Source organism: Mus musculus, chromosome 4 (assembly GCF_000001635.26).
Source record: "Mus musculus strain C57BL/6J chromosome 4, GRCm38.p6 C57BL/6J".
In the NCBI taxonomy this organism is placed as follows: domain Eukaryota; kingdom Metazoa; phylum Chordata; class Mammalia; order Rodentia; family Muridae; genus Mus; species Mus musculus.
This window is the reverse complement of record NC_000070.6, coordinates 123710052-123734228: the sequence shown is the minus strand read 5'-3', so window position 1 is coordinate 123734228 and position 24177 is coordinate 123710052. Positions and strand designations below refer to the sequence as shown.

At 44.2% G+C, this 24177-nt stretch overlaps 1 protein-coding gene and 1 non-coding gene across 2 annotated transcripts; one reads left to right on the top strand and one right to left on the bottom strand.

The window, feature by feature from the left end:
• Positions 1 to 1546: 1546 nt before the first annotated feature.
• On the bottom strand, positions 1547 to 1687 carry LOC115490062. Its single transcript, XR_003955495.1, has one exon. It is a non-coding gene; the product is annotated as a small nucleolar RNA SNORA48 (small nucleolar RNA).
• A 14355-nt stretch (positions 1688 to 16042) lies between these two features.
• Ndufs5 (NADH:ubiquinone oxidoreductase core subunit S5) lies at positions 16043 to 21519 on the top strand. Its single transcript, NM_001030274.1, has 3 exons — positions 16043 to 16116; positions 18148 to 18365; positions 21303 to 21519. Exons 2-3 carry the CDS (start codon positions 18150 to 18152, stop codon positions 21405 to 21407), a joined length of 321 nt encoding a protein of 106 aa, NP_001025445.1. The 5' UTR covers positions 16043 to 16116; positions 18148 to 18149; the 3' UTR covers positions 21408 to 21519.

The window sequence follows — 24177 nt, the reverse complement described above, 5'->3', positions numbered from 1 at the left end:
GGCATGCACAGAGCCCTGGGTGTGGTCCCTGGCACTGCAGTAAAGCAAACGTGGTACATGTCTGTATCTCTAGGATGGGGCCCTACATGGTGAAGTTGGAAGCTAGCTTGTACTATGTGAGAGCTGTTCTAACACGTGATGAAGGGCTACAAATGACTTGGCTGAGAGCATGTTCTGCCCTTGCAGAGACCCAGATTTTGTTCCCAGAAACCACAGAGTTTGAGGCACACCTGTCTTTTTTTACTTGATTCTTTGTGAGTTTCTCATCATCCACTCCAGTCTGGCTCTGCTCATTTCCCCGTCCCCTCATTCGCCCTTGCTGCCTCCCCCTCCCTGCTGTAGTGTGTCGGTGTATCGAATAGTATATCCCTGTCTGCATATATTCACTTGTTCATTGCAATGAGTCATTGATCTGGTTTGAGATCTCTGGGGCGGGGCATCGCCCCTGCACTCACACAACCTCTTGCCAGAGGTAGTGGGGCCAGCTCCTCTTCACTCTACTTGGGGCTGGTTCACGCACTCACCCATGACGAGGGCCAGCACTACTATACTGCCCAGGGGAAGTGTGGAGTGTGGGGCCCACTCTCCTGAGTGCTGCAGCCATCGAGGGGCAGAAGCAGCTCTCCTGATTGCCACAATAATGAGGGGTAAGAAAGGCAGGGCATCAGCCCCACAGCTGTCAGTCACCTCATTACAGACAAATGGGCCAGCTCGCCCAAGCTCTTGCTCTACTCAGGGCTGGTTCACGCACTCCCCCTCGACCAGGGCCAGCACTACTGTAATGCCCAGGCACAATTCTAGGCCAGCTCTCCAGAGAGCTTATACAGATGGGCAGGGCCAGTTCCCCCAACCTCATGACCCTGTGGGCAGCTTTCCTGACTGCCATAGGTGGCAAGGGGCAGTGGGAGGCATCACCTCTGTGCCCATGCCATCCCACAACAAAGGAGTGGCACTCACACTCAGCTCCCTCAGGGCTGACTCACCTACACCCCAGCCACCAGAACTAGCTCCACTATGCTGCCTGGGGGAGGCACAGGGCCTGCTCTTCCAAATGCTGCCACGAGTGAGAGATGGGGCCAGCTCTCCAGAGGCCACATCCAGTGAGGGGTAGGGCCAGTTGTGCACAGCCCCTGGATATCCAGTAGCAGCCCCCACCACGGACATCCCCATGTTCTCTAGTGGTACCAACTCCCTGTGGTATGTAACCATGAACTCTGACATGGCCCTCAGTGGCACCTCTGGCTGGGACCTCACCATGTCCTCAGATGGCAGGACTAGCCCTCATAACAGGCTATTCCTTTGCTCCTTCGAGTCTCCAGTTACATCTCTCCACATAGTTCTTAAGCCTCTCCACTTTTTCTCTCCCATCTGACCACCACATACTTTAACATTGTGGTGGCCTCCCTGCCTCTCTGCTACAGGCTGGTGGGCCCCTGGGTGACATCATCCATGCTGCATGGTGTCTATGTCACACCTGTGCCATGCACCAGAGGACAGGTCTAAGGTCTGTCTCCTTCTGCCCAGCTCTGCTGGAATTTGATTTGATCTTTGAGTCCCAAGCATAAGGCTGCCTTGGCCACCAAGCCAGGCATCAAGCCAAGATGAACAAAGGACTGCCATCTGCCCTGCCCCTGACTGGTACAAGAACATCACCAACTAGGTGCCTCTTTGCCCATTGCCAGGGGAGATAAATGGCTTTTAAAATTTGGGTTTTGTGTGCTTTACAGATTGAGGTATCTGCCTAGTCTGACTCCATAAGCAAAGGTAAACTGAAAAGCCGAGGGACTGAGTGTGCCAGTATGCTAGCTGAGCTGCATACAGGACAGTTCTGATGTCCCAGCTGTTAGAGTCTGACACTGACACCGCCACCCGCAATAGCTGTAGTCATTTTGTAACATACCTGCCAGTCATTGACACAGAGAAGTCCCTTGGCTCAAGGACAACATGCTGACCACATACCCTGTTTTGTTCTGTATGTTCTGTACGGGGTTTGCTAATCTTAAGAAATTCCACAAAGCTTTACATAGGACCCATCAGATCCAAGGTCAGTATGAAGTGTTCTTTATTAAAATGGCTTGAGTCAGAGCTGACCACCGGGCAGCCCTTCCTGCACTTAAGTATGACATATGGACTCACTATGGTTTTTGTGGCTGACACTGAAGAATGCTACTGATAAGCCAAAAAGTTATGATTTTAATACTCATGATCTGTTATCTCATTGTTTGGAAATTCTCCTGTTTACCACCCATCCACCTTACTCAGGACCAATCAGCTTAAAGGCTAACTGATAATACTTTGCCTAGTAAGCCAATTGCTCCTCTCCTTGCCCTTTAACTTGTGAAGTTGGTTTTCCTATGAAAAGTCTACTCTGAGACCGATTAGCACTGCAGTTAGGCCCCTGAGTCCTTTGTGTGGTCCTGGACGTCCAATATTATGGTGTTCGTTCAATAAACTTGCTTAACTGAGATGGTGTATGTGTGAATTGAGCAGGGATTCCTGAACCCCAGCACCAACAATGTGGGCTCATACTCGCCCCATAAAGGACCAGAACCTAAAGTTTAAGACTGAAGCCTCCAGTCTGGATTAGGAAAAGTACGTTCAGGGCTGGTAAGATGGCTCAGTGGGTAAGAGCACCCGTCTGCTCTTCTGAAGGTCCAGAGTTCAAATCCCAGCAACCACATGGTGGCTCACAACCATCCGTAATGAGATCTGACTCCCTCTTCTGGAGTGTCTGAAGACAGCTACAATGTACTTTCATATAATAAATAAGTTAATTAATTAAAAAAATTTTTTAATTAAAAAAAAAAGGAAAAGTACATTCAAAACCTAAGGTCTTTTGAAATCACCCACATGTCCAATCTCATCACAACAGGACGCACAACATCATCTACAAAGCTCATGCCTGAGAGCCGCAATGAAGACACAAAGTTATTTTTTAAGCTGTTTTGTTTGTTTTTGTATTTTGAGACAGATTTCCCTGTGTAACAGCCTGGCTGTCTTGGAACTTGCATTGTAGACTAGGGTGGCCTTGAAACTCACAGAAATCTGCTTGCCTCTGCCTCCCAATTTGCTGAGATTGAAAGGTGTGGCCTACCATATCCCACTTCCAAGTTTTTTTTTTTTTTTGGTTTTGGTTTTTTTGAGGTGTCTCATGTACCCTTGGCTGGCCTGAAGCTTGCTATGTCTACCAGGCTGACCTTTAAGTTAACCTCACCCTGCCTCTGAGATTAGAGGTGTTCCCCACCACACCCTTTTCTAAAGTTCATGATTTTGTATTGGACTTCATTCACAGCTACCCTGGGACACATGTAATTCCAGTTCCGGGGGATCTGATTGATGCCTCTGACCTCAGGCACCCATACAGCATGCACATACCTACACTTAAGATACACATAATTAACAGACAACCCAGCCTCCAGGACTTTTTTTTTTAAGATTTATTTTATGTATGTGAGTACACTACAGCTGTCTTCAGACACACCAGAAGAGGGCATCAGATCTCATTACAGATGGTACTGAGCCACCACGTGGTTGGTGGGAATTGAACTCAGGACCTCTGGAGAGCAGTCAGTGCTCTTAACTGCTGAGCCATCTCTCCAGCCCCCAGGATTACTTTTTTAATGCAAGAAATGGTTTCCATACGTTGGGCAGGTTTGCTCACATCTGTGAACCCAACATTTGAGAAGTAGAAAAATTCAGGACCATAGCTTCAGTTCAAGGCCTGCCAAAGTTCTCTAAAGCTCTCAAAAACACTGGTAAGGGAGGGACTGGGAGGGGCTAGGGGCACTGTGATAGAGGAAAACGCTGACATCCTCAGGCCTCAAGGTGTGTGCACACCTGAACATGTGTGGATACACACAAAAGATTTCAAGTGACAAAGATCAAGTGGTAGTGGTAGTCACCTGGGCGATCAGGCTGTGAGGACCTCTTCTTGCGCGCGCTCGACTCGACCAGCAAGAACGACGCTGCAACAGGATCCTTCTGCACACGTTTATTGGGAGAGCTTGATTGCAGAGGCGAAAAGACTTTTTGCCCAGAGCTGGTGCTGCTTTTATAGGCCTAGGAGAGGCGTGTCTCATACCCTGATTGGTTATGCACTAAGCCTCATTTGCATGTTCCTCATCTGATTGGCTACTCTCTCTCAGTACCTCACTGAGCCTCATTATCATACCTCATTTGCATGTCTCACATCCGATTGGTTATACTCTCAGTACCTTACAGAACCTCATTATCATGCCTGGGCCAGGCAGTGTTTTTGCAAAAAACTTTACTGCATATGTACACATTGGTTGTTTGTCCAATCTTATGCATGGTGGCCAGCAGTAGTCAGTGCCACTCAGCAACGGCACATGTGGCTTCCCACATCTCCCCCTGTTTGTTTTAATAAAATGAGGCTGGACTAGGCCTGTGCAATTATGCCCATCCGCCGTGGCTCCTGTTTTAGGTCGTTCCTCTAATGTCACAGCCTTACCCGTCATAGGGTAACCCTATCGCCACCGGGCCCCATGTCTTAGGTTGGACTGTGCACGAGGAAAGTTGCCCGTCTCTGGATACCGCAGTGCTGTGTGACAATAACTGCTAAATGACCTAGGGCGAACTCTGCAAAAGAGGCCAGCCAAAAAATGAATTAGTGGGGAAATCATGATCACCCTATTGATGAGCAAGGGCTGATCAATGATCGTTGAGTCTCTCTCATCTAATCTCATGCTGACTAATTCTTGAGCATAGATAACCAAATTTCAGGGGAGGAGCCGTTTTCAATAGCTAAAAGTGCCTGAGTTACAATCACCTTGTCACGTTTTTGTTGGGTTCTGAATTTGCATACCAACCAGAGCATGAACGCCAGTCCACAGCATATGGCAGCACCAAACAAAATCCCTCCCACCCATTCCTTAAAGTAAGAAAAAGCAGAGGTAAACCAAGAGGTAAAGTCTCCGAGGGTCACTGGTTCCACTCTGGTCCCATTAAGGTTCAGGATCTGCATCTGCAGTCTCGCCTGCAACCTCTCCAGCTCCTGCGACCAGTTCCCCTTCAAGTAATTCGATAGGTCTGTACTTTTAATAAAAGAATTATTAATATACTTATTGGGAGTAATGCACACATGCGATGTGGATGCCACACAACTCATTTGTATGACATCCATCATCCGTTCCATATTATGTTGTAAAATATCGACTCTCTGATTCACTAGCATTAACCCTGAGGCGATATGAGAATCCACCTTTTGCAGGGTAAGCAATGCTTCAGAGGATTTTTCTGCTATCTGACTTATGGTGTCAGCAGTATTAACTTGATGGGCCATAGCAGTTCCTGCGGTAACTGCTGATGCCGCGGACATCACAATGGCTGTAATAATGGCAGCTGTGATTCCAAAACCTCTCTTTTGCCGAATAAGACTCGTTATTGGGAACTTCTCTGGATCTGCCTCAACAGGCACAGGGACAAAGATTGGTAGATGAACCACTAAGGCTAAGAATTTGGTTCCATTCCAGCATTGCGTCAAAAAACAAGTGACATTTGTACAATCTAACCATTCTGTATTATTTTGAAATTCAGCCAATATAAAGAAAAATGGAGGATTGACACAAACTTCTACTGGAGAAGTAGTCATATTAGTTGTCACATTATCTAAATGAGTAGAGGTATTGGAAAGAGTGGCAGAAACATTCAATATCTCATGAAAGGTTCCAGTCAGCAATGCAAAGGCTGACAGACTGGTACTAGCACCTGCCTCATTGCTTAAAATCCATTGGTAATATGGCCAAATATTTTCTTTCCCTGTAGCATCTCCTTTATCGCTCATTATAGCAAAATCTAGTGGGGGTGACAAAACAAAACCCTTTGCTATTTCTTTTCGAGGAAAAATTTTTGATTGACAAGGTGAAAAAACTATAGGAAATGCGAGGTCCGGATGACACCAAGGCATGCTGCGTATAGCAGTAGCATTGCCAACAGGCCATCGTGATCTTTTGGGAATGGTCACCTTTCCCTTTATCATAATAGTGGTGATGTTTATAGGTGAAATTATATTATTTTCAACATCACCTGAGCCTGATTGCGCTCCTTGAGCAACTTGTGTTAAAGCATTAAACAACACTCCAGAGCTCACCTTATTTTGGCTAATGGGATCTGCCCAATTAGAGATAATCTTTTTCTTTAAAAATATACAGGGTGTAAAAGGTTTATCCACATTATGCACAAAGCATAGTGTATAATTCAAATGAAAACTAGTACTATTATACACCCGTGGCTCTTGAGGAGTTTGTCGTGCACAAGGCGCATCCAAATAACATTCCATTGCAAAAAATAAAGGCAAGGTAGAAGAATTGGAATGTACCGGTAAAGGTACTGGCCATGATCTTACTATGGCCCACAAAGGTATACTTATCCCGGTCTCAATCATCAGGAGCAGGAGAATCATCTTGGGGTTCATCTTGCTCTTTCACGGTCCTTGTCAGTCGCGTCGGGACCCAAAGTGGATTTTCTTCACCCTGTGGGAAAATACAAATAGCTCCCCGGGATCTGATAGGATCCGGGCCATACCATTTATTATCAAGGACATTTTTCCATTTGACCATTTCATTGGGCGATTGAGGCCATTGTCCGTGCCTTTCAGCTGGTGATCTTCCAGCATCATCCAATTTTAAAAAATTAAGAGTAAATATTGTAAGGGATAGAGCCATCTTTGGCGTCATAGCCTCTATTCCCCCTTTCTGTTTTTGCAAATATTGTTTCAGAGTGCGATGGGCTCTCTCAATTATGCCTTGGCCCTGTGGATTATAGGGCAATCCAGTAATATGTTTTACTTGCATTTGTTTGCAAAATTGGCTAAATTTAGAAGAAGTATATGCAGGACCATTATCTGTCTTTAACACTAGGGGCTTGCCCCATGCAGCCCAAGCCTCTAAGCAGTGAGATATGACATGAACTGCTTTTTCCCTGTCAAGGGAGAGGCATGTAGGACACCAGAACTGGTATCGATGGATACATGTACATATTGTAATTTCCCAAAAGATGGGATATGCGTTACGTCCATTTGCCAAACATCTAGGGGTCGCAATCCACGAGGATTAACACCCAGGGAAGGTGCATTAACAAATTCTACACATTTACCACACTGTAGGACAATATCTCGGGCTTCTTTTCTTGTGAGCTTAAACTTTTGTCGTAATGTAGAGGCAGGGACATGATAAAGCTGATGAAAATTTTTTGCACTTTCTATAGAACTTTGTGATAGGAAAACCATGTCTCTGGTGGCTGAGTCAGCAATTGCATTTCCCTTAACCATAGGTCCAGGTAATGATGTATGTGCTCTAATATGTTGAATATAAAAGGGATGCTCACGCATCAGAATACAATTTTGTATTTTCATCAAAATTTCAGATACAGGACTGGACTGTTTAAAATTTCCGGCAGTCTCTAATGCTAGAACCGCATTAACTACATAAACAGAATCAGAGATAATATTTATGGGCATAGGAAATCTTTTAAAGACTTCTAAAACCACCAAACATTCTACCAATTGAGGGGCTCCTGGTGTAAATTGCAACCTTACAGCCTTTTCATTGATTACATAACTTCCAACTCCTGTTTTGGATCCATCTGTATAAATATCAATGGCTCCCTTTATAGGGGTATTAGCCGTTACCTTTGGAAATATTACTGGATGTAATAACATAAAATGTAATAACGGATGTTTAGGATAATGATTATCAATTAAACCAGAATAACTGCATCTAAGAATGGCCCATTCATCTATAGCAGCACACAATATTTGCATTTGTGCGACAGCATAAGGGACAATTATGCTATCAGGCATTTTTCCAAAGTGAGTGATTGAAGTTTTTATCCCTTTGTGGGCCATATTTGCTACCATGGTGGGATAATGCTCTATAGTTTTATTAGGGGATATATGTGGATGTATCCATACTAAAGGACCATTTTGCCATAACACAGCAGTTGGCAGATTGATGGTGCGTAATATGCATAGGCACAAAGGTTCTTGCTCATTTATACGAGTTAACTGTGCTGTTTGGATCGCCTTTTCCACTTTCCTAAGAACATCAGAAGCCTCAGGTATTAATTGTCTCAATGAGGTAATATGTGAGTCTCCTTCTAGAATTTGAAATAAAGGTTTTAACTCCGAAGTAGGGGTCCTTAAATAAGGTCTAATCCAATTTATATCTCCTAATAATTTTTGAAAATCATTTAGTGTCTTTAGATGATCTTTTCTAATACTAATCTTTTGTGGGGTGACACATCGTAAAGTAATAGTGGCTCCTAGAAAATGACTAACATTAGACTGCTGTACCTTTTCTGGTGCAATACTCAAACCATTATTTTTTAAACTTTCATTAAGCAAGCCATAAGCTTGCTGTATACTTTCTTCTTCAGGTCCACAGATTACAATGTCATCCATATAGTGACAAATTTTTAAGGAGGGGAAACCATCCCTAACCGGTTGTAAAGCTTTTCCTACATATAACTGACATATGGTAGGGCTATTTGCCATTCCTTGGGGTAAAACCCGCCATTGGTACCTTTTATCAGGTTCCATATGATTAATAGAAGGCAAGGTGAATGCAAATCTAGGTTTATCTTTCTTATTTAATGGAATTAAAAAGAAACAATCCTTAATATCTACTACTATAATTCTCCAATCCTTAGGTAGAGCTGAGAGTAGGGGGAGCCCTCTTTGTACAGGACCCATAACTTGCATTTGTGCATTAATGGCTCTTAGGTCATGTAACAATCTCCATTTACCTGACTTTTTCTTTACAACAAAAATGGGGGTATTCCAGGGTGATTGAGTGGGTTCCACATGTCCCAGGTCTAATTGTTCTTGTACTAATTCTTTAGCTGCTTTTAACTTCTCAGAGGGTAAAGGCCATTGAGGCACCTACACCATGTCCTCCGTATGCTACGGGATGGGCAAAGGCTCTTCAGTGGCCCCTAGAAAAAACCCAGCCCTTTCTTGTCTGCCTTTACAGTGGCTTTAACTGGTAAAATTCTACCTTGCAAAATTTTTCCAAGACCTAGTCCAGGTATATATCCCATTCCTTTCATCATTTCCTTGCTTTTCTGAGAGTAATCATTAGTCAATATAAAGTTCATAGCTGATAACACATCTCTCCCCCACAAGTTTACAGGTAAAGGGAGTACATAAGGTTGAAAAAGCCCTGTCCTTCCTTCTTTATCTTTCCATTGTAAGGATTTTGCACTTATAGTTGGGGTAGCCTCATATCCTAATCCTTGTAAGCTATGTGACGATTGATTAACAGGCCAAGAAGCAGGCCACCACTTACTAGATATAATGCTTTTATCTGCTCCTGTATCCATTATACCTTGAAAGGGTTTTCCTTCTATTTGTAAAGATATGTACTTTATTTTCAAACCTACTCTTTCTACTCTTTGTACACTGCTTTTGCATATTACCTGTTTTTTTTTTTTGTTTTTTTTTTTTTATGTTGTTTAGAATAACTCCAACCTTGAGTTTCCAATTTTAAGCTAACTTTCTGTTACAAGCAAAAGGCTGCCTGCCCCTTTAAAAGCTCCATTTGCAACCGGCCCTCAGCCGGGCTTTTTCAGCTGTACTTGACTCCCAGCCACCGTGCAGCTAACCTGTCAATTTTTGCTGTGCAGACTGAGACTGCTTTTTATATTTTTCAACATGAAACACAGAACAACAATCATTCAATCATCCAAGCAAAAACAAACACGAGTTGACAGACATATAGACAATTTGGTGCACCAAAAAACAGAAAATAGAACACAGATATCCTATTCGAAGCTAAAAATATTTCCATAGGAGCCAGAGAGGAAGCAGGACGTCTCCCGTTTTCCGTCTGTCCCTAGGAGGGCTCTGAAATAGCTTATTTTCATTTTTTTTTTCTTCTAGGAATTCTGCACAGTGGCTGCTTCTAATAGTTACTCCTCTTTCCCTGAGAGCTATCTTTAAGCCTTTGATGAAGGCTGCCTCTTTAGTCAAAGTCCTCGAGAGGAGGGTAAATTGACTTAATTTTTTGTTCTTCATTTTTTATATTATCCTTTATATCTTTATATTATCCTTTGTATCTTTACATTTTATATTATCCTTTATATCTTTATATTTTAGCTTCCTTTCTTTTTTTCTTTTTATATTTCTTAAGTTACTTATTTTTCTGCGCGTGTCTTCTTTTTCCTTTCTCTCTGTTTCTGATATGCCTTCCTGGTACTCCTACAAAGTCGCTGCCCTTCCTTAACAGCTGGTCCCACACAAACCCAGCAACAATTACCAGACCCACTGCGTAAGAAAGCATACCTCTCAGAGACTTACCTTAATTTCTTTATACTTACTGGTACCACCGTTCCTCAGCTGAAGAGTTCTGAATCCACGCAGTTGAATCCTTCTCAGCAGTCTGTTTTGCAGGAACCTTTATTAACACCGCTCCCCAGCTGAAGAGTTCTGAATCCACGCCGGATCCTTCTCAGCAGTCTGTTTTACGGGAACCTTTATTAACCGCTCCTTCCCCGCGATGCAGTTCTGAATCCTCCCTGTAGTAGGGGGTCTTCGCTCGTGCCTGAAGATGTTTCTTGTCCCGGGTTTCGGCACCACTTCTTGCGCGCGCTCGACTCGACCAGCAAGAACGACGCTGCAACAGGATCCTTCTGCACACGTTTATTGGGAGAGCTTGATTGCAGAGGCGAAAAGACTTTTTGCCCAGAGCTGGTGCTGCTTTTATAGGCCTAGGAGAGGCGTGTCTCATACCCTGATTGGTTATGCACTAAGCCTCATTTGCATGTTCCTCATCTGATTGGCTACTCTCTCTCAGTACCTCACTGAGCCTCATTATCATACCTCATTTGCATGTCTCACATCCGATTGGTTATACTCTCAGTACCTTACAGAACCTCATTATCATGCCTGGGCCAGGCAGTGTTTTTGCAAAAAACTTTACTGCATATGTACACATTGGTTGTTTGTCCAATCTTATGCATGGTGGCCAGCAGTAGTCAGTGCCACTCAGCAACGGCACATGTGGCTTCCCACAACCTCTGAGGTATAATGCACCTGCAGTGCGTCCTCACACCCCTTCATCTTGTTTTTATGACGTCCTGTAAGGCACTTGTCTTGGTGACTCTCCCATTACTGCACTGAGTTCTTTTATTATCTCACCTCCTCACTGATGAGTGGAAGCCGTGACTATGTGTCTCCTCAGCGCTGACCTAGGACTCCCAGGTCAATTACTTTAAGCCTTCTCAGGCTATCTCACAGTCTAGTGGACGGAATGGTAACAGTTCCCTGCTTTAGGAAAGAGGGAGTGTATGCTAGGGAAGGCTTCCGGGCCCAGGCAGCATCCCTGCAGGAGTTTTAATTACCTGCTCTTAGGGATGCTGACTCGGTAATAAAGCTACTTGGTTGGTGAAACCAGACTCCAGTGAGTTAACTTATGGTGAGAATGTATGGCGGGAGCAGTAAACTGCCTGGCTGGCTTTATCAGTGACTTTATCACTCGGGAAGCCCAACTTTTTCAGGTCAAGAGGCAGCTCCATACATCAACATAAGAGGAAGTCTTGAGTTGAGACAGGGTCTTCTATAGTCCAGGCTGGCTGGCTGCCTCCTGCTGAGGCTGAAGGTGATCTTAACCTTACTTCCTAGCTCCACCTCCCAAGAGCTGGGATTACAGGTTTGCATCACCACGATAACTGGGTTTTGTTTTGTTTTGTTTTTATCTGGCTCTGGGGATCCAGCACTACCAACCAAGGCACATTCCCAGCCCAAGAAGAGTTGAAGTGGAAACTTAAGGGTTCTTTGGAATGTCAGTTTGGTGTTTTGTTGGAGCAAACACGTGAAAGAACATTTAGCTGAAGCAGACACAGGAGAGAGGATGTTCTGCTAAAGCAAGCATGACAAAAGATACTTTGCTAACAACACGCATGTATTAGCCTGCCTTACACTGTGTAGTTGAGCTCCATTTGTCGAGACGCCATAAAGAGAACCACACCAAGAAACTTCTGGTGGCATGCTGCAGGTTCTTGCTGCTTCTCTGGCTGATTGGCAGAGTGATGTCAGCTGAGACAGATGCATGTGCTAAGACAAGACCATGGAGAACACATGATATTTGGAGAGTATAAAGAGGACTCACGGACAGTGACAGAGGCTGATCCTGGCTTGCTTACAGAATGAGCTGTGCAACGCTTGTTGGTCCTATCTTTGCATCTTCGCTTTGATGTGAAAGTCACAGCTGAGAACTGGCATTCTTCCCTGCCCCCCTGCTGGCCTGTGCTGAGGCTGAGGCCTGGCTGTCTACTAGGTCATGGCACCCCTGTTGCTATCTTGACTTTACCAAACTGGACTGTTGGAATATCTGTGAAGGGTTTTCCAGTGGATTGAGCTGCTGCTGCCTGCTAACCTGTGAACTGAACTGCCGGTTTCCAAACAACACAGATGGAAGTTGCTCCAAAGAACTTTTCTAAACAGGTCCACTACCTCTGTCAGGTGGTGGGCCACAACAGAGGTTAAAGTGTTTAAGAACCATCATTAAAAATAAGGTTTGAAGCCAGGTGTGGTGGCAAACACCTTTAATCCCAGCACTTGGAAGGCAGAGGCAGGCAGATTTCTGAGTCGGAGGCCAGCCTGGTCTACAGAGTGAGTTCCAGGACAGCCAGGGCTATACAGAGAAACCCTGTCTCAAAAAAAGCAAAAAACAAAAAACAAACAAACAAAAAAAAAAATAAGGTTTGAAAACTACAGGGAGTTCTTTGGTTTGGTTTGGTTTTTGTGGGTTTTTTTGTTTTTGGTTTTGGTTTTGTTTTGTTTTGTTTTTTGCCACAGTCTTGCTATATAGCTCTAACTGTCCTGGAATTCACTATGTAGACTAGGATGCCCTTGCATCCACAGAGAACCACCTGCCTCTGCCTCCCAAGGAGAACTCTAAGGATAGACTATCTACTGCTCTCCAGTTGCCTCTGGCCTCTTGGGCCTGATAGCCGTGTTTCTGACTCATTTTGCTTAAGGGATTCCTGGTTTGGTTTATTCAGCTTGGTATTTTCTCCATCTCCAAATGGAATTCACAGGGTCTGCTTCTGTCCTACAGCCCAATAACTGACCTGAGAGTTTTCAGCATCGAGGGCTTCTCTTGTGCCGGGCTTTGTAGGCTAACATTTTGTTCAGATCATCATAACAACAGTGTAAGACACTTAAAAGTTTCCACTGTGTGAATGGGCCCAGGACAGAGCCCAGAGCCCTGTGAGTGGATATCGAGGGTACTTGAGATAGCCCTGTAGCACCAGTGAGGTCCAGACCCCTGTTCCTCCAGCAGCCACTGAATTTTTTTCAGAGGAATTGCACTGGGGCCCCAGGCCTTTCATTACAAAGATCTTGGAGTCTCTATGTCTCTATGTCTGGGAGGTGAAGACAGGTATAAAGTCCTTTGGTTCATTATAGAGTCCTAAAGAGACATTGAGGAGGGAGGGTGTGGAAGGTAAGGGACACAGTGATGGGGGACCCACAAACACATATGTCTGTCTTGGGACCCAACATAGAGAATTCCCAAAGTCTGGGCACCATAGCAACAACTCCTGCCGTTGCTGCTGAGTCTGGGAATTGTAGTTTTCCAGGATTTGCTTGAGAGGAAAAGCTGTTGTTGCCTGTGAGGACCCTGTTGTCTGACATATCCAGTTGTGGGTACCTGTTCACGTTCAGATCTACGATGGATATAAGGCTGTCAGGGCCTGAGATAGGGCTTAGAAATGTCTGGAGGGCTGGGCATGGTGGTGCACACCTTTAATCCCAGCACTTGGGAGGCAAAGGCAGGTGAATGTCTGAGTTCGAGGCCAGCCTGGTCTACAGAGTAAGTTCCAGGACAGCCAGGGCTACACAGAGAAACCCTGTCTCGGAAAAAGAAAGAAAGAAAGAAAGAAAAGAAAGAAAGAAAGAAAGAAAGAAAGAAAGAAAGAAAGAAAGAAAGAAAGAAAGAAAGAAAGAAAAGAAAGAAAAAAAGAAAGAAAAGAAAGAAAAAGAAAAAAAGAAAAAAGGAAAGGAAAGGAAAGGAAAGAAATGTCCAAAGGATTGGAATTTCCATCAGAAGCTAGCAAAACAGACAGGGTATGAATGGATTTGAGGAGGGGAGATAGTGGTAGCATGTCAGGCAAAAGAAGGTGAAACTTAAGATCAAGAGAAAGTTCTGGGATGGAGAGATGGCTCAGTGGTCAAGAACACTGAGTGCTCTGCTGAAGGTCCTGAGTTCAAATCCCAGCAACCATATGGTGGCTCACAACCATCCGTAATGAGATCTGACGGGCTCTTATGGTGTGTCTGAAGACAGCTACAGTTTACTAAGATATAATAAATCTTAGAGAGAGAGAGAGAGACAGAGAGAGAGAGAGAGAGAGAGAGAGAGAGAGAGAGAGAGAGAGAGAGAGAGAATGGACAGAGATCTGAGAACTGCCACCTTTGCCATGGACTGGGCTCACTGGTCATGAATGTGCTAGCATATGGTGCCCTGGCTTCTAGCCCTAGAACTGCAAGGGGCTAGTTACCTGATGGCATTTGAGCACATGAGACCCTTAAGCAGGCCTTCACAGTGGCATAAGGAGAGGGGTGGGTTGGAAAGGGTGGCCATCAGTTCCGTGCCATTAGAACTTTGTGAGTATGGTTCACTACTTCCATAATGAGCCAATATTTGACTGGACACAGGCTGAGTGCTCAGAAAACTTTAATTGAACTGAAACCAGTTTCATATGGGACATCCAGCCGATGGAAGGGGGTGAGTGGAGCAAGTTGGAGTGATTGAATGAAATTAATAAATTGTGGACTCTCTTACTAGGGTTTCTATTGCTGTAAAAAGACTTGTGACCATGGCAACCATTTAATTGGGGCTGGCTTACAGTTTCAGAGGTTAGTCCACTATCATCATGGCAGGAAGCATGGCAGCATGCAGGAAGGCATGGTGTTGGAGAAGGAACTGAGATTTCTACATCTTGATCAACAGGCAGCAAAAGGAGACTAATCCACACTAGGCTTGACTTGAGCATAGGAGACCTCAAATCCCTCCCCAAAAGTGACACACTTTCTCCAACAAAGCCACACATACTCTCACAAGGCCACCCTTCCTAATAGTGCCACTGCCTATGAGGCAAGCATTCACACACGTGAATCTATGGGGGCCATTCCTATTGAACCCACCACATGGACTTCGGGAATTTTCTCCAGAAACTGTTCATTCGCAGGCACAGCATCTGTCTTATAGGCCAGGCCAGCCTTGAACTCAAGAGGATACATCCTCCTGTCTCAGCTTTCTGATTGCTTTGGTGCAAATGTCAGCTAATACATCAAAGAACGTTTTCATCATGTCACAGTATAAAGAAGTCCCTATAGTAACTCTATAGCTGTTTGTTTGTAACAAGATCTCACTATGTAGCCTTAGTTGGCCTAGAACTCATAGACATCCACCTGTTTCCGTTTCTTAATTTCTGTGATTTAAAGGCCTGAGCCACCACGTTAGGCACTATTATCTTTCTTTTAAGATTTACTTTATGTGCGAGAGTTTTGTCTTCATGTATGTGCACCATGTGTGTGCTCCTGGTATTGCTGAGGTTAGAAGAACTATGTTGGGTCCCCTGAATCTAGAGTTAAACCGAGGACCTCTCCCAGATCAACAAATGCTCTTAACCTCTGAGCTGTCTCTCCAGCCCGGCTATTATGTTTATTACCAAAAAGGGAAACTGCCACCGTGAAACTGGGAAACAGTCACACAAGTTTTGGGGTCACGGCACACGAGCTTTAATCACCACATTTCCTTGGGGTGAGGGAAGCACTACTCTTTCTCGAGTGTGACCTTGCTCAAGTAGCACAACAATCAACGGTCACGACAGTGCTGAAAGGGAGAACTCACTACCGGGCGCAGTAGTATGGGGAAAGTCGGTTTATCAGCTGTCAGCGTCTGGAGGCTGGGCTGCTTGCTGCGCAGGCGCAGACCCGCTGTGCTTGGTTTCTACAGTTCCTCGGCCGGTGGTTGATTTACGGCGTCGCTCTGGAGATGTCGTGCTGCGGGCGTCCTTTACGGCAGGCGTCTGCGTCCTCCCGCAGCCGGCGGTCGGGAATTGCACCAGGGACCTGACAAGGGCACTGCAGAGGTGCGGTAGGCGCTGCTGTGTCCGCACAGCCAAGAAGTTTCGTTCAGGATTAGCTCCTTGACACATTTCCTCTCTCTGTGGGTGGCCCAGGTCTGGGCGTGTCCTCCTGCCTTCCCTTCACCCCGTAACTAGGTCGTCACCCCCACCCCCGGCCCTCCGGAGCAAATCCACCGTCTGCCGGACTCCTGCCTTGGCCTCCTTCCTACCCTGACATCCCGCTCCTTTTTGTTTTTGTTTTGAGACAGGGTTTCTCTGTGTAGGCTGGAATTCACTCTGTAGACCAAGCTGGCCTTGAACTCACAGAGAAGCATCTGCCTCTGTCTTCCAAGTGTTGAGATTAAAGGCGTGCACCACATCCTGATTTTGGTCCCCAGAGCCCTCTACTTTCTTCCTGTTGTGCACTTGGCTCAGCAGCCGCTCCAGAGCCTCTGTCCGTCCTCATTGTCATAACTTCTGTTGTCTATGTTTGTGTGTGTGTGTGTGTGTGTGTGTGTGTGTGTGTGTGTGTGTGTGAGAGAGAGAGAGAGAGAGAGAGAGAGAGAGAGAGAGAGAGAGAGCGAGAGAGAGAGCGATGTAGATCCTCCTCTGGGACTTTTTCTATTCTCCCAATGGCTTCCTCCCCCGAATTCTTACTCAGGTTCCCAGTGTGGGTCTCCAGTGCTTATGATGAGCCGTTTCCCCCATTTGCCTCTGACATACACAGTAAATGACTAAAAGAATGGGAGGGAGCTTTATAAATTAAATTCACCTAAATGTCCGCGTACAGGATGGTTTTGATGTGGGTGCTGCGCTTGCTTTCCATTCTTAAGCACATTTGTCGTTTGGGATTATTTTGTTCTATGTCAACTTTACTATGTATTTTCCATATGTTCTTTTTGCTTAATGTATGTCATATTCTACTGAGCACCAGAATCTATCCACTGCTTTATAGTTGTACGTGTAAGTTGTTTGAGATTTCCTGATTTTTTTTATTTTTTTACAAAATTTTAATTTGACTTGTTCATTTATTTTTAGCAGTTAACTAGCATCTGCTCGATTTTGCTCTCAAAACAAAAGCAGTAGGAAAAACATAGAAGTAAATAGACTGTTACAGTAATGGACGAAGTACTTTTGGGGGGGGGGGTTCGAGACAGGGTTTCTCTGTGTAGCCCTGGCTGTCCTGGAACTCACTTTGTAGACCAGGCTGGCCTCGAACTCAGAGATCTGCCTGCCTCTGTCTCCCAAGTGCTGGGATTAAAGTCATGTGCCACAACTGCCCGGTGGACAAAGTACTTTTTAAAGTTTTAATTATGTGTGGATGTATGACTGTGGGCATGTGAGTGTAGCTACTCCGTGAAGCCAGACACATCATACGGCCCTGAAGCTGGAGCTGCAGCTACTTGTAAACCACCCAAAGTGGTTGCTGAGACTCCAGCTCGAGTCCTCTGCTAAAGCAGCATGCACTTTTAACCTCTAAGCCATCTCTCCAGCCTAGGACAGACTACTTCTATAAAAGGAGAGACACAAGAGAGTGTCCAAAGACACGTGTCATTTAGGTTGGGATGGAAAGAATGTATAGAACAATGTAAATAAATAGTGTGCTTATATTATTTCTCATTTTTCTTTTTTGGGGGAGAGTTGTTGTTTTGTTTTGTTTTTTGTTTTGCTTTTAGTTTGTTTATTTGAGTCAAAACAATTTTTTTCACCCTTGAAAAAAATAACCTTATACATAGAAAGAAAAAAAATTAATTTGGGTTTTTAGTCCATGAGTTTTGTGAAAGTCCCCAAATTACTCTGGGAGAGCCCATCTTAGTAAAAAAAGGCTGGTAATCCCAGCAGTTGGGAGGTGGGGCAGAAGGATGAAGAAATCAAGGCTGTTTTCACTACAGTGTGACTTAAAACTGGCCTGGGCTAGATGGGATGCTATCTGGAAAAACAAAAAGCTTGGTGAGAAGAGATTTGGGGCCTCGGGCTTGGCAGATGAAGTTCCTCGTTTCTTCTCGGAAGCGTGTCACTTGATCACACTCTTGTCTCCTGGGTGTTCTTTTACAGCCATGCCTTTCCTTGACATACAGAAAAAGCTGGGCATCAGCCTGGACCGGCACTTTATGTTCCTAAGCGCAGAACAGCCCTATAAGAACGCCGCTCGGTGCCACGCATTTGAAAAAGAGTGGATAGAGTGTGCACACGGGATCGGTGGGACCCGGGCGAAAAAGGAGTGCAAGATAGAGTTCGATGACTTCGAAGAGTGCTTGCTTCGGTACAAAACGGTAAGAGAGTAATGGTGGTGGGAGCTGAATTACTTCCCTCCCCTCTCCCTTACTCTCTCTTCTGGCCCTGGTGGGGATTGCATCCAGGACTTTGCACACTTTAGGTAAATTCTGTCACTATGCTAAATCCCTAGGCCCCTGGGCCAACTGCAGTGTGTCCAGTTGGTCTTTGGACAGTGACTGCTCACTTGTAGTTGGGAAGACTCCTGGCATGTAGGCAGTTCAGACCCTTTGGATCTGAGGAGGGCCAGCTCTTCCTCTTCTTAGCTTCTTCTTCTTGTCTTCTGCTATAACCAGAATTGTATGTGTATTTAGGCCTTGCCTTTTTGGTAGTCTGTAAAGCAAGAATCCACACTGGCTTTGGTTGGTTGTTCTTGAAAAGTTTTGCAAAGGCTAGAGAGATGGCTCAGTTAACAGCAGAGGCTGGAGAGATGGCTCAGTTAACAGCATTGGCTGCTCTTCCAGTCTCAGTGCCCACAGGGCAACTCACAATTATCTGTAACTCCCACCATCTTCTGGCCTCCACAGGCACCTGGCACACTTGTAGATCACAGACATACATGCATTCAACACAGCCATCTATGTAACAGAAAATAATTTTTACAAAATTAAAAAGAAAACTCCGGGGTGGGACTGTTTCACAGTCATTGAGCCCCAAAGCTCAGTTGGAGAAACTGTCAAATCTTGTAGATCTAGCATAGTAAACATAGTGTGGCCAACTGTATGTGTTTCTGAAGAAGGTAGAGGCATTCATTAATGACATTGCTTTAGGCAAGTTTGACCAAAGGTCTTAACAGAATGAATTGCATAATGTGTGGGCCCTAATCTTAGAGAAGGAAGCTTTGGCTTTAGATAATCATTTTGCCTGCTTCTGTGTTGCAGTTGTAACTGCAAATATATTTTTTGTTCGATTGATTGGAGTTTGTTAGTTTGCTTGAGACATTCTCCCTATGCAGCTTTGGCTGTCCTGGAGCTCACTCTACAGACCAGGCTGGCCTTGAACTCAGATTTGCCTGTGTCAAGCTCCAAAGTGCTGCGATTTAAGGTGTCCACAACTACATCTATCTGAATGATCTCTTGAGTTCAGGGAGAAAAATCTAGATTTCTCTTAAATTTATAGTCAAGTTACCTGGATCAAGAAGTTTTAGTAGGTGAATGGTGTGGTAGTATCTTTAATCTCATCACTGCATAGTAAGCTACAGGCCGATAGGGATACAGAGTGAGACCCATCTCCCCCCCCCCAAAAAAAATTTTTTTTTTTTGTTATTGTTGTTGTTTGGTTTTGGTGTTTGTTTGTTTGTTTTTCAGTAAAGAAACCAAACTTGGAATAAAATTCAGACTCAAAATATGTTTACAAATACCTTGGCTATATAGCTAGGATCTTCACTGACTAGCTATAACTTAAAGTACCTCATTTATTCTAGCGTACATTCTGACACATGGCTGGTTGCCTATGCTCAGGTACCATGCATGCATTTCATCACATCTTCCCAGTGAATCTCCCACCTGGCTCTATCCCAGAATCCTTTCTGCCTTCTGGGTGTCCCACCTTCTGTTTCCTGGCTAAGCTATAAGCCATAGACTTTTAAATTGACAGATGATGCATCCATACAATACACAAGATATTCTCTGTACACGTGTGTTCACTGGGTGAGCAGTGGTTCATGGCAGAGGTTAGAGGACAACTCCGTGGAGTTGATTCTCTCCTTCTACCATGTGGGTCTGAGCAATTAAACGTTGGTCTTCAGGCTTACATGGTCAAGGTCCTTTACCCACTGAGCTAGCTCACAAGCCCACAAATGTATCTCTTACTGTCCTCATATATACTGAGAATATCCTAATTACTAGCTTTCACGGATGTATTTTTATATATATTAAAATGCTGAGTCAGGGGTGGTGGTGTATGCTTTTAATCCCAGCACTCTGGAGGCAGGAGTAGACCTTTAAATTTGAGGCCAGCCTGGTCTACAGTATGAGTTCCAGAACAGCCAGAGCTACACAGAGAAACCCTGTCTCGAAAAAACAAAAAAATAAAAAAGAAAGGAGAGGAGAGGAAGGAAGTGGAAGGGGAGGGGAGGAGAAGAAGAGAAATCTGATCATTAAAAAGTTTCAGCCGGGCGTGGTGGCGCACGCCTTTAATCCCAGCACTCAGGAGGCAGAGGCAGGCAGATTTCTGAGTTCGAGGCCAGCCTGGTCTTACAAGGTGAGTTCCAGGACAGCCAGGGCTATGCAGAGAAACCCTGTCTCAAAAAAAAAAAAAAAAAAAAAAAAAAGTTTCAAAGTGATTTCCAGTTGGTTCTTTGGTTTTTCAATTCTTTAAAGATTAATTTAGTGGGGTTGTGTCTCTAGCTGCATATGTAGCAGAAGATGGCCTAGTCAGCCATCATTGGGAAGAGAGACCCCTTGGTCTTGCAAACTTTATATGCCCCAGTACAGGGGAATTCCAGGGCCAAGAAGTGGGAGTGGGTGGGTAGGGAAGCAGGGTGAGGGGAGGGTATAAGGGATTTTCGGGATAGCATTTGAAATGTAAATGAAAAAAATACCTAATAAAAAATTGGAAAAAGTTAAAAAAAAAATAGTGGGGTTGGAAGTTGGCTCAGCAGTTAGAAGCAATTGTTGCTCTCTCAAAGGATTTGAATTCAGTTCCCAGCAGGTATGCCAAGTGGCTAGGTCTCTCTCTCTCTCTCTCTCACACAGAAATTTTATTTTACTTTTGAGTTCTCTTTGGAACTGGCTATGTAAACCAAGCTGAACTCAGACTCACGGAGATCCTCCTGCCTCTGTTTCTGCCTCCTGAGTGCTGGGTTAAAATCATGTACTATTATTCCCAGCTAAGAATTTTTAAAAGCAAACAAAACAAAGGATAACAGTAGACTCTAGCTCTCACTTTCTGGGTCCTGTTTCCCTTTGCCTTAATGCTTTTTTTATCCCTGACAGATGAGGCGAATGCATGATATCAAGAAACAGCGGGAGAAGCTAATGAAAGAGGGCAAATACACCCCTCCACCTCACCATTCGGGCAGGGAGGAGCCCAGGCCCTGAGCGGGGCAGCTGGAGGCCGCTGTCATGCTCTGTTTTCCCCTGGAGAGAATATTTAAGGAAAGCTCCTTCATTAAGTATTAAGTATGTGGAAATAAAGAATTACTCAGTCTTAGTCTGTTTGCTTTTGGGTCATGTTTTTCAGTGGTGAAAGGTTGTCCTAGTTGCCTCTCCTCATGATTGCCTGCAGAACTGAAGCCAGAAACCCAGTAGGGGGATGGGGACTCTAGGCAGCCAGCATTTGATTGTGATTTCCATAACAAGGCTCATTTTTATTATCATACCTCCTTTGATAACAGCCTTAGGAGTTTGCAGTTCAGTGAAGGCTGTTTCATAGGGCAGCCTGTTCAAGGTTATTTAAATGCACAAAATGTTTTTTGTCGTCAGGGAAACATCTGAGGTGTGGGAACATCCTTTGAGGGAGGTCGCAGCTATTCCTGTGTTCCTTCTACAAATTCCCTTCTTGAGAAGTAGCAACCTGGGATGTCCCCAAGCCTATGTCACAAAAGCATCAAGTTCTCACATAGCCTTACTTCAGACCCCGGCAGTTGTTGGTAGTGTTCTAAGGCAGACAGGATATTACCCGTAGTCCAGGTGTCCTGTTCCTGAGCCTCCTGAGTGCTGAGATTATAAACAGAAGCCGAAATGCCCTACGCACAAGGTTTTTTTTTTTTAAAGATTTATTTATTATTATATGTAAATACGCTGTAGCTGTCTTCAGACATTACAGAAGAGGGCATCAGATCTCATTATAGATGGTTGTGAGCCACGATGTGGTTGCTGGGATTTGAACTCAGGACCTTTGGAAGAACAGTCAGTGCTCTTACCCGCTGAGCCATCTCACCAGCCCACAAGTTTTTTTTTTAAAGACTTTATTTTATGTATATGAGTACACTGTAGCTGTCTTCAGACACACCAGAAGAGGGCATTAGATCCCATTATAGATGGTTGTGAGCCACTATGTGGTTGCTTGGATTTGAACTCAGGACCTCTGGAAGAGCACTTGGTGCTGTTAACCACTGAGCCATCTCTCCAGACCTCACAGATTTTTTTTTTTTTTTTTTTTTTTGGTTTTTCAAGACAGGGTTTCTCTGTGCAGCCCTAGAACTCACTCTGTAGACCAGGCTGGCCTTGAACTCAGAAATTCACCTGCCTCTGCCTCCCGAGTGCTGGGATTAAAGGCATGTACCACCACGCCCAGCACAAATTATTTTTAATAACTCCTTTTAATTGATTTATTTATTTTGGGTTCATGTGTGGGCATGCAGGCACTAAGGCTGCAGGATGGAGAGCAGAGGGCAGCCTATATTAATTAGTTCTCTCCACTCTGTGGTCCCAAGGATCAAATGCTGGTCGCTGGTGGTCAGGCTTGATGGTGGGCATTTTTAGTTACCCACTGGGACATTTCAATGCCCATAGTTATTTTGTGCCCTTAGAAATGCTTGGCCCAGAGCTGGGTGTGGCACATGTCTTTAATCCAAGGACTTGGGAGGCAGAGGCAGGCAGATTTCTGAGTTCGAGGCCAGCCTGGTCTACAGAGTACAGCCAGAGCCATACAGAGAAACCCTGTCTCGAAAAACTCAAAAAAAAAAAAAAAAAAGAGAAAAAAGAAAAAGAAATGCTTGTCCCTATATGTTAAAAATTAATATTAAGAATAATTAATATTTTTGAAGGCTTGCTACATATGAGGTACTTCAAACATGATAACTTATTTAAGAGAGCGGAATGTTCTTTTAGAGACTATCTCCAAAAAAAAAGGTCTCAAATGCCTGTACAGGAATTTTATTTTTATTTGAAAGTTTTTCTGTTTATCCCTGGTTGTACTGAACCTCGCTCTGTAGACTATGCTAGCCTAAAACTGACAGATCCACCTACCTGTGCCCTTTGAGTACTAGGATTAAAACCTTGTCTAGCAACCATGTGATGACTCTGTAATGCCAGAGGATCCAACACCTGTTCTAGAGCATGCATAAAGTGCGCTTGTATTCATACCAGCAAAACACTCATACACAGGAAATAAGTCACTTAAGAAATGAAAGCAGGGGGCTGGCGAGATGGCTCAGTGGGTAAGAGTACCCGACTGCTCTTCCAAAGGTCCAGTGTTCAAGTCCCAGCAACCACATGGTGGCTCACAACCATCCGTAACAAGATCTGACGCCCTCTTCTGGTGTGTCTGAAGACAGCTACAGTGTACTTACATATAATAAATAAATAAATCTAAAAAAAAAAAAAAAATGAAAGCAGGGCTGGTGAGATGGCTCAGTGGGTAAGAGCATTCGACTGCTCTTCCGAAGGTCCGGAGTTCAAATCCCAGCAACCACGTGGTGGCTCACAACCATCCATAACGAGATCTGATGCCCTCTTCTGGAGTGTCTGAAGACAGCTACAGTGTACTTACATATAATAAATAAATAAATATTAAAAAAAAAAAAAAGAAATGAAAGCAGACTTTTCTTCTTCTTCTTCTTCTTCTTCTTCTTCTTCTTCTTCTTCTTCTTCTTCTTCTTCTTCTTCTTCTTCTTCTTCTTCTTCTTCTTCCTTCTTCTTCTTCTTCTTCTTCCTTCTTCTTCTTCTTCTTCTTCTTCTTCTTCTTCTTCTTCTTCTTTCTTCTTCTTCTTCTTCTTCTTCTTCTTCTTCTTCTTCTTTCTTCTTCTTCTTCTTCTTCTTCTTCTTCTTCTTCTTCTTCTTCTTCTTCTTCTTTCTTCTTCTTCTTCTTTCTTCTTCTTCTTCTTCTTTCTTCTTCTTCTTCTTTCTTCTTCTTCTTCTTCTTCTT

Excerpts from the sequence above, each read along its gene's own strand:
- Ndufs5 (NM_001030274.1), top strand. The coding sequence starts at position 18,150 with ATGCCTTTCCTTGACATACAGAAAAAGCTGGGCATCAGCCTGGACCGG. Across the intron at positions 18,366-21,302 it reads GCTTGCTTCGGTACAAAACG|ATGAGGCGAATGCATGATAT; the intron begins GTAAGAGAGTAA and ends TATCCCTGACAG.